Raw genomic sequence first — 13,389 nt, forward strand, 5'->3', positions numbered from 1 at the left:
GACTGCACACTAAAAGTACCCAAGTAGGATGTTCATACAGACAGACCATAGACAACCAGGGTTAATGAAATTGGAATCTCGGAGAATGCTCTGGGCATTTAAATCTTTCTGGGGTCCTGTGATGTCCAGCCAGACTGGAGAACCACTGGGTTAAATAAAGTTTTCTATGTGCATTCAGTCAGCAGAAACTAGGCAGGTATCAGCAGCATGCTGGACGGTGTGTATACCAACTACCATTTCTGTGAATGAAAGGTGATGTTTTTTCTTGTGTCTGCACAGAATATTTCCAGAAGGATAAACTAAAAGAAACTGGTATAATAAGGGTAGCCTGGACTTCCCTGGTGGCTCAGTGGTAAAGAATCCACCTGCCAGTGTGGGAGACATGGGTGTGATTCCTGGTCTGGGAAGATTCCGCATGCCAAGGACTAACTAAGCCCGTGTGCCACAGCTACTGAGCCTGTGCAACTGGAGCCCAGGAATCCGCACACACTGAGCCCACGTGCTGCAACTACTGAATCCAGAGCACCCTGGAGCCCGTGCTCTGCAACAAGAAAAGTCACACAATGAGAAGCCCACGCACTGCAATGAAGAGTAGCCCCTGCTTGCTACAACTAGAGAAAACCCATGCAGCAACAAACACCCAGCACAGCCAAAAATAAAAAGAAATAAAAGTATAGAAAATAATAAAGGTAGCCTTTGGAAAGAGAGATTAGGGGTGTAAAATGAGAAACTTGTATTTCAATGTATACCATTTTATACTGTTTGATTTTTAATCAGGTGCATTTAAAAGTTAACCTTGAACACAATCGTAATTTAATCTGTGAGCTGTTTCTCAGGAGCTCGTGGCACTAAGTGGCACACAGTGTTCCAGGTCAGGGCTGACCTGTTCCAGGTCAGGGTGTTCCTAGGGTCTCCACGGGGCCCTGCGCACACGGAAGGGACCAGGCAGTTTTCCTGGCCCTCTGCAGGCTCGTGCGGCCCTGGCAACCAGTGCACCAGCCTAAAGCAAACAGCACTGCCTGCTAAGCCAGGGAAATGTTTGCTCGTGGCTTCCCTCCCCACTCACCAAGGCCATTGCCAATGACACATCAGTTTGGGCCATCTCTTCCTAAAGGGCACGCCAGGTTTATAAACCCATTTTAAATGAGTTTTTCAGATGGAAACATCATGCATGGAATTCAAAGAAGATGCCACCTTTTTTTCTAAACAAAAGGCTGCACTTACTTCCTGCAGCCTGCAAACACCATCTCTGAGGATTTAGAATACCAACATTGTTTTTAGAATTAAGTTCCCCAGTGGCTCAGTGGTAAAGAATCCACCTGCAATGCAGAAGACGCAGGAGATTCGGGTTCCATCCCTGGGTTGGGAAGACCCCTTGGAGGAAGGGATGGTAACCCACTCCAGTATTTTTCCCTGGAGAATCCCAGGGACAGAGGGTCCTGGTGGGCTCTAGTCCACAGGTTCACAAAGAGTCAGACACGACTGAAGTGACTGAGCACACGTGCTGTATCTTCTGTTTGAAAGAGCCATTTAGCTAATTTCATTCTATAATGTATTTCAGTTTTACCAAGCCACACGAAAATTCAATAATGCTAAATAGCATAGAATAGTTTTATAGCAAACAGTTTGCTAGTAATTTTAGAGGTTTACAGATACTATTAAATAATTTTCCTATAGGCTGCTTTCAACAGCTATGAAGTTTCACAACTAAGTCTTAGATGTATTACTTAAGTGTCATTTTGATCATTTTATTTATTTTTAGTTTTGGCTGCACTGGGTCTTCATTGCTACACGGACTTTATCTAGTTGTGGTGAGTGGGGGCTACACTCTAGCTGCAGTGTGGGCTTCTCATTGTCAAGGCTTCTCTTGCTGTGGAGCATGGGCTCCAGAGCGCACAGGCTTCAGTAGTTGTGGTACATGGGCTCAGCAGCGGTCCCTGGGCTCTAGAGCGCAGGCTCAATAGTTCTGGTGCATAGGCTTAGTTGCTCTGTGGCACGTGGGATCTTCCCAGATCCAGGATCAAATCCATGTCTCTTGCATTGGCAGGCAGATTCTTTACTGCTGAGCCAGTAGGGAAGTCCCTTAAGTGTCTTTTTTATGTTTCTTTGTTTTTTAAGGAGTGAACAGGTCTCTTTAGAGTATCTACCTCATTATTTTTATATCAGAAAAAGAATTCATTCATATTAATGGAAAGAAGGAAACCACATTGTCTATAACAAGATTCCTTTGACAAATGACAAAACGCATATCAGAAACATCAACAAAAAAACAACACAGTCTATCAAGAGATCAGGTTCTGGAATACCAGAGAATCTTTAAGGATCGTCTGCTTGCAAAAGTCTCATTCATTCATTCATTCATTCCTTTAACAAGCATTTAAGTACAACTTCCTGCCAGGTCCTGTATTAAGCACTACAGCTGGGACAGGAGGGCTAGGAGTAGAAGAATTCCCATATCTAACCACTACATGGATGTTTTCTTATTTCATTCCATTACTCAAACGTATGCTTAAATTGGCTAAACGATATTTTTGTTACTATTTCTCAATCCTGTTTTAGAAGAGAACTTGAGTAAATGAGGATAGTCAAATAAGAGCTAGATGAAATCAAACACACTAATGTCTTCCCATTACTCCAAAGGTTTCAACCGTATGACAGAACAAAACGCTCAGTTTTCTGGGTACACCCAGGGAAAGATGGTTGGCAATCTGAGGTAAGTGTAAGGTGTTAAAGGCAGAACTGATTAGACTGGTGATTTTGCTGCTTCTTCCTAACACATCCTAAATCAACACCTGTTTCATCTCTGAGGAATATGCAGGTTAACGTCTAACTTGTCTCCAACTTGTGAAGAAACACAGTCGCCATGACAACTGAACAAAAAGTTTAGTGAGCAAAATTCACCAATGAAATGCAAAAATCCAAATTCCATCTAACTAACATATGTGTACTTGTAAGCAAATGCTAGTTTTCTGTTTGTTAAACCATCAAAATAAATGAAAATATGTTCTGTGAAAAGTTCCATGGATACAACATTTAAACACACACATTTTTGTCAGAGTAGGTCACAATTAAATAAAACAAAACAGTGATTGTTTGACAAGTAAATCTCAGCAGTGTAGCATTTAGCATTACAGGGTTTCGAGTACACTTTCTTCAAGGAAAACCAGATACTTCTAAAGTTAGTATATTTCTTGGGTTGTGCTAAATTGTCAAGTAAATTCATGTATATATTCCATTTCTACTGATACCCATTACTGATATCCCCAATTTCCCGGATCTAATGCCTAATGATCTGAGGTTGAACTGATGTAATAATAATAGAAATAAAGTGCCCAATAAATGTAACGTGCTTGAATCATCCCCAAACCATCCCATACTCCCCTGGTCCATGGGAGAACTGTCTTCTATGAATCCCATCCCTGGGGTCAAAAAGGTTGGGGGCTGCTGGATTACACAATGTAACCTAGGGTATATTCAAATAAATGGACTATCAATTTCCCTAGAAAAATCCTTCTATCATCAACACACAGTTTACTTAGGCTGTCCACATGTGATGGATGTGTGGTTACATTAATATCCAACATACAATTATCTTCACTAGAAACTCGGCTGAGGTTCCCACCAGATATGCAGGTTTCCCCTCAACCCCCATCAGCTCTGGGGGATGAATTTCTACTGCCCCAGTGACCGCTCTGCTCGAACTGGTGGTCATTTTCAAGTAGATATCCATAAATAATCAGACACTAGTGGTCACTGATTTAAAGGTGTATTTTCTCAAATACAGAAATGCTCTTATATGATGATGAAAATGTCTTAAGTGTGGGGATAAAATCATCTTCATAAAGCAGGCGCCTATCTCTTCATAACACAACACTGGGTGCAAATTCCAGAGCACGATCTACATATGAAGCAAGATTCAGGGACAAATAACTAGAAAAATATTCCAAACGTATCTATGAATGAAAAGCATATAGTTAAAGAGAGAGAAACATGATAGCCGGGGATCCAGACTCACACTAATACTGAAATCTCATGTAACAGAAAGCACCTGCCATCTAACACATACCCAAAACATCAGAGTATTAATGGTTGCATTTATTGCACTTAATATATTGTGTTATTTCAGCACAAACATAAAGTGCAGTAAGAAATAGCATGATGTGTGAGATGGCACATTGTCCTTCCTAGGAGTCCATCACAGAGGCAGCTGGACACTTCCGGCTGAACACAGAGGGACGGCAGCCCACCCCCTTGCACCCTCATCCGGCCCCCACCCCATACGCTGCAAAAGAGTGTCTGTGTGGCCCGAGCGGTGAGTCATGGATGTTCCACTTGCAGACAGGGTGGGGTTGAGGGAAGTCACCATTACATGCCCAGTTAGCTGGAAAAGTCCATCCTGTTTTTCCTCTTTTTACATAATAATCATTTCTCACAAACCTGAGATAAGAAGAACACTTGGTAAGTAGGAACTCACCAGATATTTTAGCATTCTTATCCACAAAGGGAAAGACTGACTTTTACAGCCAAGGATGTGATCTCATGGTGCAGGCCTGATCGTTCATGCCAGCAAGGGACTCAGACAATCAGGATAAAACATGTGTTCTTTTGTGCCCACACCAAGAAAAACAGTGTCTGGGGAAATCGCACAGCACCAGTTCTCAAATCAGATTCACCCACCAGGAGTTCACACCAACAGCCAGATCATTTCAGGAGCACAAGGACAACCTTTTACGACTTCCTTTGCCAAGGAAAAAAAAACTCCAGGGGCTTCCTTAGGCTGATCTGATGGGCAGACCATGGGAAACACATACCAAATCCACGGTGGCAGAAATCAGCCCCTCTTTACCTCTACCCTCTGTGCTTTAAAAGACGGCGTGCCCAGCCCATCTCTCGAGACCACCTGCTAAGTCAAATGACAACATGTAACACGACCATTTCACATTCAGAACTTAAAACTGTAATACGTCTCTCAGCTTTAAAAACATCCAATCCCAGCCCCTTAAACTTACTCAAGCTTCCCCCAAATCTAAAAAGTTGTGTTACCTTTTTCCAAACACACTTCAAATAAATCTTAGTTAGATCTCTCTTAATCCAGGTGATCACCTGGGGACCTGGCTGCAGCTCCTGAGCCCTGGTGGACACCATGCTGGCTGAGGCAGGAAACTTGCCCCACTAGTAAAAACTGTGCACGCAAATATCGCCTTCAATTATCAAGTTCACCAATTAAACTGGCCTCCTAAGGATCATCAAGAACTTAGGTGTTAAGTACATTAAAATTCACAGCATATTACTCTTAATAACAGGAACTACCAGTTATTGTAGCAAAGAAGAGAAATCTATAAAGACTTTTTAATACAAATTGGGTTTCTCAGCAAATCTTACACTTAATCCCTACCTCACAATGGAAAATACCCCAGAGTGTACTTAACATTTAAAATAACTTAAATCACAAAAGTAACACAAATTCATTAGGGCAAAACCCAAAATACCAACCAAATATAAAACAGAGAAGAATCAAATAAAAATGTCACCCACTGGTTGACCACTGCTGTTAAAATCCTGGTAGCAGGGCTGCTCACCCTCTTCCCACGTGTGTGGTCCCACACCTACCTTCAATATCATTCACAAGTTTATATTGTTTTTACTTTTTCTAGAGAACACCTTTGCATGTGCACATACACACACATGTACACATATAAATACACATGTACATGTATATGTACAGAGTCAAAAAATAAAGATTTGGCAGTTGCAGAGTGCCATCCGCCATCCAGTTGTATCACTTCACCTAACAAGTTTTTCCTTTCCACTTAAATAAGATTTTATTCTTGATAGGAAAAACTTGCAAATAATTCTGAAAAACATACCACACTCCTAAAGCCAATCCTGACTGCCCAGCCACCTTCATCCAGATCTGATGAGGGTCTTAGCACTCCTCTGAAAATTCAATCTGTTTCATGACCAACACCATCGAGGTAAAAAAGAGAAGTAATAACAAGTTGCTTCAGCTCTGTCTCAAGTATACCAACTAAGTAAAGGAGAAATCAGCCTCTGAAAAACAGCTCAGTTTTTGAAAAGCCTCAATATGAGTGATACTGAATTCCATGAGTTAAGAGGCCCTTGGTAATACTTAAAATCGTTCTGTACTGCATTTTACTCTTTTCACAAGATTTTCAAATATATTACCTCCCTATCTCAACCTTATTACACGGGAAGGATCCAATCACCTTACTTACAAATGACAAAAACTGAGGCCCAGAGAAATGGAGAGACACGCGGGTCTGTATGCACACATGGTGGCACAAAGCAGGATGAAACTGATGGCCTCCTTGACTGGTCCTCCAGGTGATTTGAACGGAACCCACCTTATGAGCTAGACTCTGACCCCAAATTCTTAACACCCTCCAGGGCCCAGCTCAGGACCAGGAGATGCGGTGGGGTGGGTGTACTGACGAATCACATAATTTATATGTCACGTGTCTTATTAAAAAGATCATTAAAAATGTGGTATAATGGAGCTAGCTGTGTTTTTTCCAGAATATTCCTCCCTTACCCCAGGAAAATCTCGTTAGATGCTAGCGTCCTGGGAGCTGGTGGGTGGGCCGGTGGAAGCCCTCCTGCTAGAGGGAAGAGTAACTCCTGGCCTGGCCCTCAGTCACAGCGGGGATGAGAACAGTGTGTCCTCAGTGAGGTACTTAACACAAGAGTGTGCTCCTTATCAGCGTCTGAATTATCTTCCTGTTACAGTTTCCAGTGTGTTCTCTGCTGCTGATTCATGTCGGTGTAGGACCTGCTGTCCTTAGATGTCCTACCCTGGTATGTACAGGTGGAGCTCAAAGTCACACACCCACGAGCTAAGCATCAGACCCTCTCAGATAACGGTTAAGTGGATTAAATTATACTAACCCTGGAGCAGGTGACTTAAACGTGGAAGATGTGGATTAGCACGAACTAGGCAATGTGACTTCAAATATTCAGGACTGGAGGGGTGTGGGGGTGGGGTCTCTTCCCAGCACTTACACAGTCAGTGGCCAAGCGGCTGAGACGCTCTCTTGACCCCTCACGTCCCAGGTGACACACATACTTCCTTCATCTACCTGGTCCCAAATAAGACACTGGATAACCCATGATCTTTTCCACCTCCATCTTACACACACATCTGAGGTGGAAACTGGTCCGCTAATTTACCAAAAACATTTAAAAATAAGATTATTTCAAACTTGAAGAAGACATGAAAGAAGTTGGTGGACACATCTTGGCTTTTAAAAGTTCCTAAAATGAACATGCTGACCTGAGATGCAAGGCAACCAGGAACCCAATTCTATTTCTTATTTGAGCTGCCAGACACATAACCTCATTCTGTTCTAATTTATCCTTCTGGAAAAAATTCAAAAGCGTGTGTGTGTGTGTGTGAATTAGTTAAAAGTGAAAGCAAAAAGAAGAATTCTTTCAAATTTCAAGACCATAATGCAACTTTATAACTTTAAATGGAGCTTATACTTCACAAAAACCATAATCATAATTCCTTCTCTCAAACTTATAAATTCAATCTCTTCTGATTCTTTTCCTGTTTTCCTAGCAAGCTCTTTCCTCAAAGCTATGAAATGGGCTTCCTGTCAAGATCCTCAAAGAAATACACGTAAGAAGGAATTTCAAATGTAATGATTCTTTGCCCAGGAAGTACAAAGATCTGAAAAAGACCTGCAAGGTAAGCTACTTACCCTGGTCCTCAAAGTTCCTCTCTAATAAGTTCCAGAGAACCAGAGGGACATAAAGACGGCTGGGAGGTCAGGGACGTGGCGAGGCCCAGGGTTAATAGAGCACTATCCAGGGCAAGACCGAGGAGGAGTAGGGAAAAGTTTAAAATAACTAGCGGAAGTCCATCACTGCAAGAAGATATAGAAAACCTCTAAAACAAAAATATGTATATATATAAACTGGACCTTATTTTTACTTAGGTTTTTCCCCAAATACATAGCAATCTATGCTACAAAACTGCCCCCAAAGCCTACCTGAATCTTCCTTTCCTTCTCAAGATCTACAAGTTACCTCCTGCAATTAAACGCACTGAAAAACACTAAATCCACATTAGGCGTGCTAGAGTTTTAAGGTAAGGTTTACACCTTAACTTCTGGAAATCTATACAACCACAGAGCCCCCAAGGGCAGCTCATCACCCGTCTGAGGTACCCATTCCCCTGAAAGCACAAGCCATGTCCTATTTGGCTAAATCTTATACAGGGCAGGACTGGAACATTTTCCAGGAGGCTTTCCCAGGATGGCTTCACAGCATCTGAGAGTTAAGTCAGGTGAGAAAGCAGGAGGAAAGACTCGCCCTGGCGCCCCGGGTCAATGTGACGTGTCATGGTTGATTTGCCCTCATCATCCTGAGTCTTTACTTCACCTTTTCCAAGGTGAGCCCACAGCAGACACACTGCTGAAGGGTCCTGGGATCACCAATTCTCTCTAACACATTTACCTCCAAAACTTGCAGAAAATCCTAAAGCAGTCAACAAAGACAAAACCCATAACCAGTCCTTGGCCCAATTTTGTGTTCTTCACTAGACACTGACAGGAAGTCAGAACACTATACTGAAAATGTTCCCACCAAGTTAGAATCAGTTTCCCTAATATGGCCAGGGCCTAAATATAGCCACAGTATTTTTTTGGTTCAAAATACACTCCATTGCAGTTGTGGATGGAGGGAAACACTTGTGGGCAAGTGAGCAGAGAGCATGGCAAACCATGGCCCGGCATTTGGGGCTCTCACACCCTAGACAAGGGCTGCTCAAGCAGAGATAGCTGTAACTCATGCCCTGTTCCCTCCAGGCTTTGTCCCCCCAGCCCCCACCAAGTCTGGGTTACTGGAGGAAGAGAAGAAATTACACACCCTGAGCCTGAAGTAATTCTACCGTTCCCAGAAGCAACAGAGCATCACTAGGATCCACAGCAGTGAAAGGTGCAGAATGCCCTACTCTAATTTTAACGATTCAGTTCACCTGCAGAACACGGGAGAATTTAACGAAGGTGTGTCAAGTCTTCACAAATTACCTTCCAAACAACAGCACACACCCACACACACACCACAGACGCTAAATACTGGTAATATTCACATAACTGCAACCAGGGGCTTTGTGTGCTTTCAGTGAGTAGAATTTAAGAAAAGCAAAATTTAGAGCATAAAACTTAGTCCAAAATGTATTCCAAGTTTCACTTAAAACTTTTAAAAGGCTTATTACACTAAGTCTAGACCTAGTGCACAGAGTGGAAGACTTGAAACTCTTTTTGCAAGACATTTTAGCCGAAAAGTGTCAGGATTGGAAGTAGATGTTCACTAAAATACTTGCTGGAAAACAACAGTTAAGGGGAAAGAAATGAACTTCTCAACGTAAGCGTGCTGAAAGGCAATATTAAAAGGCCTCTTTTAAGAGCCCTTGAAAGCAGACGAGCCTAGAGATTTCAGACTGGACTGTCTGGTCACACAGCTCGAGTGAAATCCAAGTTCAGACACCAGACAAGCTGCTCGGTTCTCTGTGACTTTACGTTGCCCGGCTGTAAAATGGGAATTATGGTCTTAGCCGCCGCACGAGGTTGTCGGGGAAACGAACCAGAGAAATCAACCTAAGGCACCAAGATGCCAGCGCGCCCCCCGGGCGAGTGGCGCGTCTCCGGGGGCGCGTTTGGGAGGGCAGGTCCGAGCACACACGCCCCAGCTTTGTTAGCCCCCCTCCCTCGGCCACTTCCTAGAGCATCTCGGGCCCCGCACACACCACGCGCCGCCGGGCCCCCACGACGGGGATACGACACGCTCCCATCCACGCGTCCGAGAACCGGTCCCCTGCCCAGGGAGAAAGAGGGTGCCGCGCTCGTGCCGCCGCGCGCTTCCAAGTTCAGAGCAGAGTCACGGACACAATAGGGCCGAAGCGGCGCCCCGGCCCCCACCGCGGCCCCCAGGCCCCCGGGCGGCACCGTGGGAGTCCCGGCAACCGCGAGCGGGAAGGGGGCCCGTGACCGCGCGGACCAGGGCCTGCGGTGCTGGAGGCGGGGGCTTCGCGGCCGGCGGCGGCGGCCTGGGAGACCCCGTCCCCTTTTCCTTTCCCCCATCCCCTTCCCCTCCGTCCCCCGCCCGCCTGTCTCCGGCCCCTCACCTGAAGGCTGGCCCCTCCCGGGGCGCCCGGCCCGGGGTAGTCGCCGCCGCGGAGCCGCCGCCGCCCTTCCTGTTGAAGAGCCTCTGCAGCAGGGTCGGGGCCATGGCGCTGCGGCTCCGCTGCGGCTGCGGCTCCGCGGCCTTGGCCCGGCTCAGCGCGCGGCCGGGGGCGGCGGCGGGGCCATCGCGGCGCGGGGAGCTGTGCTCGGCGCCGGGACCGCCGGCCGGTCATATGACGGGGCTGGCCCGCCGCCGCCGCGCGCTGACAGTTCTCCCTGCGGGAGGAGCCGCCGCCGGCGCGGGAGGAGCGCGGGAGGAGCGCAGCCACCGCGCGGCAGCCATTGGCCCCAGGACCCCGCCCGGCCCCGGAACCGGGGGGCGGGGGCCGGGGACCGGGGGAGGGGCGCGGGAGGCGGGGGTCTCGGGGGTGGGTGGGGGCGCGGCGCTTAAAGGGGCCGGGGCGGCGCGGGGAGGAGGGGGGGGCGGTGTGGGAGGCGGGAGCCTCCCCGGGGTGGGGCACGACGCTTAAAGGGGACCCAGCGGGGGAGGGGCGCAGCGCTTAAGGGGGAGAGGGGGACAGTCGGGTGGCGGCTCAGGTGGGCCGGGAAGGTCGAGGCAGGGGCGCAGGGGGCGGGGCCGGGGGCGGGGCCCAGAGTGGAGGCGGGTTGGTGGTAGTGGCGCGCTGGGGGGGCGGGGCCGCGGGGGGGACGGCGTCCCGTGGGGGTGGGGCGGGGGCGCGCGGCTCTGCGGGATGCCGGGGTTCCCGAGGCTGCAGGGGTCAGTTGGAAGCGTTTGGAGAGCTGCAGGGCGGGTCTTTGTTGTTTGGAGACAAAGCCCCTGAACTTGGGTCCTGACTGTGCAGGTGCGCGGGCTCGTTCACCGGAGGCGTGCTCTGGGGGTTGAGTGGACTCTCACCACACCCAGGGTACTGGTACATATGCCGTATGGGCTTGCTTTTGTGAGTTTTCTTTTTAATTTATTTTAAAAATGTGGTCGTATAATTTGCTGTTTGGCGTCTTCGGCCACCATTTCCATAGTTACATAAAAAGTTGCACGTGAAATTAAAAAGCACGTGGAGTTCACTACATGGATTTAGGAATTTACGCTATTTTATAACAAGGGACTGCACTCCTGATATTTAACAGACCACATCCTAGTCTGATACCAACGGCAAACGATGTTTGATGTGGGGAAGGGAGAACTTAACCATGGTACCTGAGTTCACTTACCTTTCGGCCGCACCTGATCTCCGTGAGCACTCCAGCCTGGGGCTGTGAAGGACCTAAGCCTTATAACGCCGGCTCCACAGCTTTAAAAAAAAAAAAAAAGCTGAGATCCGACTCTGCCTCCTACGTGTCCTTCGTGAGCAGCAGACTCTGAGTGCTTCACCTCAGACTTGTTTGAGGGAGGACCACTGGAGACTCAAAAAGGCAAATGTATTTCCATGAATAGAAATAGTTCAAAATATCTCTTCTGGGCCCATTTTAGTTTGCATTATCAATTTTTATTGCATAGGTTTCTAGCCTTGGTGAGATACTAGCTGTGAGTGAAGACGTGATGAAATTTCACAAAAGTAAGGGAAAGGTGGTAGAAATCGAAACTTGTTTTTTTCCTTCAGATTTTTACCGTTAAAATGGTGGATTCAGTGTTCTTGCTGGTTCATCCTTCCCCACCATGGAGTGTGCACAGACCCCTGATTTGCAGCTCTGCTGTTCTCTCTGTTTATTGAAAGCAGGTACTCCACAGGACTGCCAGTATTGGTCAGTATCTGGTATTCCAGGTATTGGTCTCATCTGTTACAACTTTATTTTAAAGACAAGGTCTGGGTAAGACATAGCCTGCAAAACACCACCCTCCCTTACCATGTCCTAGATCAGAAAAAGTCTTTTTTCTTTTCTTTAATTTTTATTCTTTTAGTTTTATTTTTGACTGTGCTGGGTCTTGATTGCTGCACAAAGGCTTTCTCTAGTTGCAACAAGCAGGGGCTACTCTTTGCTGCGGTGCTCGAGCTTCTCATTGTGGTGGCTTCTCTTATTGCGAAGCATGGGCTCTAGGCTCTCTTGCTTCAGTAGTTGCTGCTTGAGGGCTCAAGGGCGCAGGCTCAGAAGTAGTCGTGGTGCAGGGACGTAGGTGCTCTGCAGCATGTGACATCTTCCCAGACCAGGGAAAACTGTATCCCCTGCATTGGCTGTGTGTGCTCAGTAGCATCTGACTCTTTCCCAGCCCATGAACTGTAGCCCACCAGGCTCCTCTGTCCATGAGATTTTTCCCAGCAAGAATACTCAAATGGGTTGCCATTTCTTCCTCCAGGTGACCTTCCCCACCCAGGGATCGAACTTGAGTCTCCTGCATTGGCAGGTGGATTCTTTACCACTGAGCCACCTGGTAAGTGTGGCTTCTTATCCACTGGACCACCAGGGAAGTCAGGTCTTTTATTCTTGAAAGTAAAATCTGGACACTCTGTAGTGTGCATAGCAGCTTTTGTAACAGCATACTGTAGAGGAATTTGGCATGACCTTTGTTCCTCACTTCCTAGGGCTGTTTCTGTCCCAGCCCCATCCTAGGGTGCAGGAACACTCACCAGAGGCAATTAAAAACTCAGCCTGCCCCACCATTATCTTCAGTTTTGGACCTGATTGGGCACCTCTAAAAGAAAAAGTGTGCGTTTAAAGCTATTAAGAACGTTCTCAGGGGAGAAAAAAAGAAACTGAAATGGTGCCCTTTTCTCACTTTGCTTCCTCTCAACACCACATTGTTCCTCATCCTAGTTCTGGCCACACCTCTCTTGCCTTGGATTTTAAAGTGTTATAAAAGTCCTAATGAACTGAGTTTTGGGAGGCAACTCTGGACAGCTCTAGCACCTCGCTTTCATTATTTCTCCTCTTGGCCATCTCAGGCCTTTTTTGAAGTCCCGTGTGCCCCCTGTCATCTGTGGGTCACTGCCTCTTCCTGAGGCTTGACATCACCCCAGGCTCCAGCACTGGTCCTTCTATTCATCTCACCCACCCCACCCTACTCCGTTTTAGAAAATACATCCACTGGCTCATCCTGTAGGCATCAAGAGGAGGAGGAAATCAAACAATATCCTGAACGTTTGGAGATACACAACAGCACTAAGGTGGACAAGGCTGACTTCCTTGTCCTGGTCCATCCTGAGTCCTGGTGTGCATTCCCTGGCATCATTGTGAGTTCTGTAAATTGCTTCAGGTGTGTTGCTTCTACAATCAGACTGTCATTGTCCCT

The 13,389-nt window shown here is 46.8% G+C and overlaps 1 protein-coding gene across 2 annotated transcripts in view; it reads right to left on the reverse strand.

Annotated features, from left to right (window-relative positions):
- The window catches only part of FNIP2 (folliculin interacting protein 2), a 129,489-nt gene extending 119,019 nt beyond the window's left edge, over positions 1-10,470 (reverse strand). For both annotated transcript variants that reach the window (XM_055550643.1, XM_055550641.1), the window contains exon 1: positions 10,148-10,470. In XM_055550643.1, coding sequence (XP_055406618.1) covers positions 10,148-10,251 — 104 coding nt within the window. In that variant the 5' untranslated portion in view covers positions 10,252-10,470. The remainder of the gene's footprint in view (positions 1-10,147) is intronic.
- Positions 10,471-13,389: the final 2,919 nt, after the last annotated feature.

This window comes from Bubalus kerabau, chromosome 16 (assembly GCF_029407905.1).
Source record: "Bubalus kerabau isolate K-KA32 ecotype Philippines breed swamp buffalo chromosome 16, PCC_UOA_SB_1v2, whole genome shotgun sequence".
NCBI classification, from domain to species: Eukaryota; Metazoa; Chordata; class Mammalia; order Artiodactyla; family Bovidae; genus Bubalus; species Bubalus kerabau.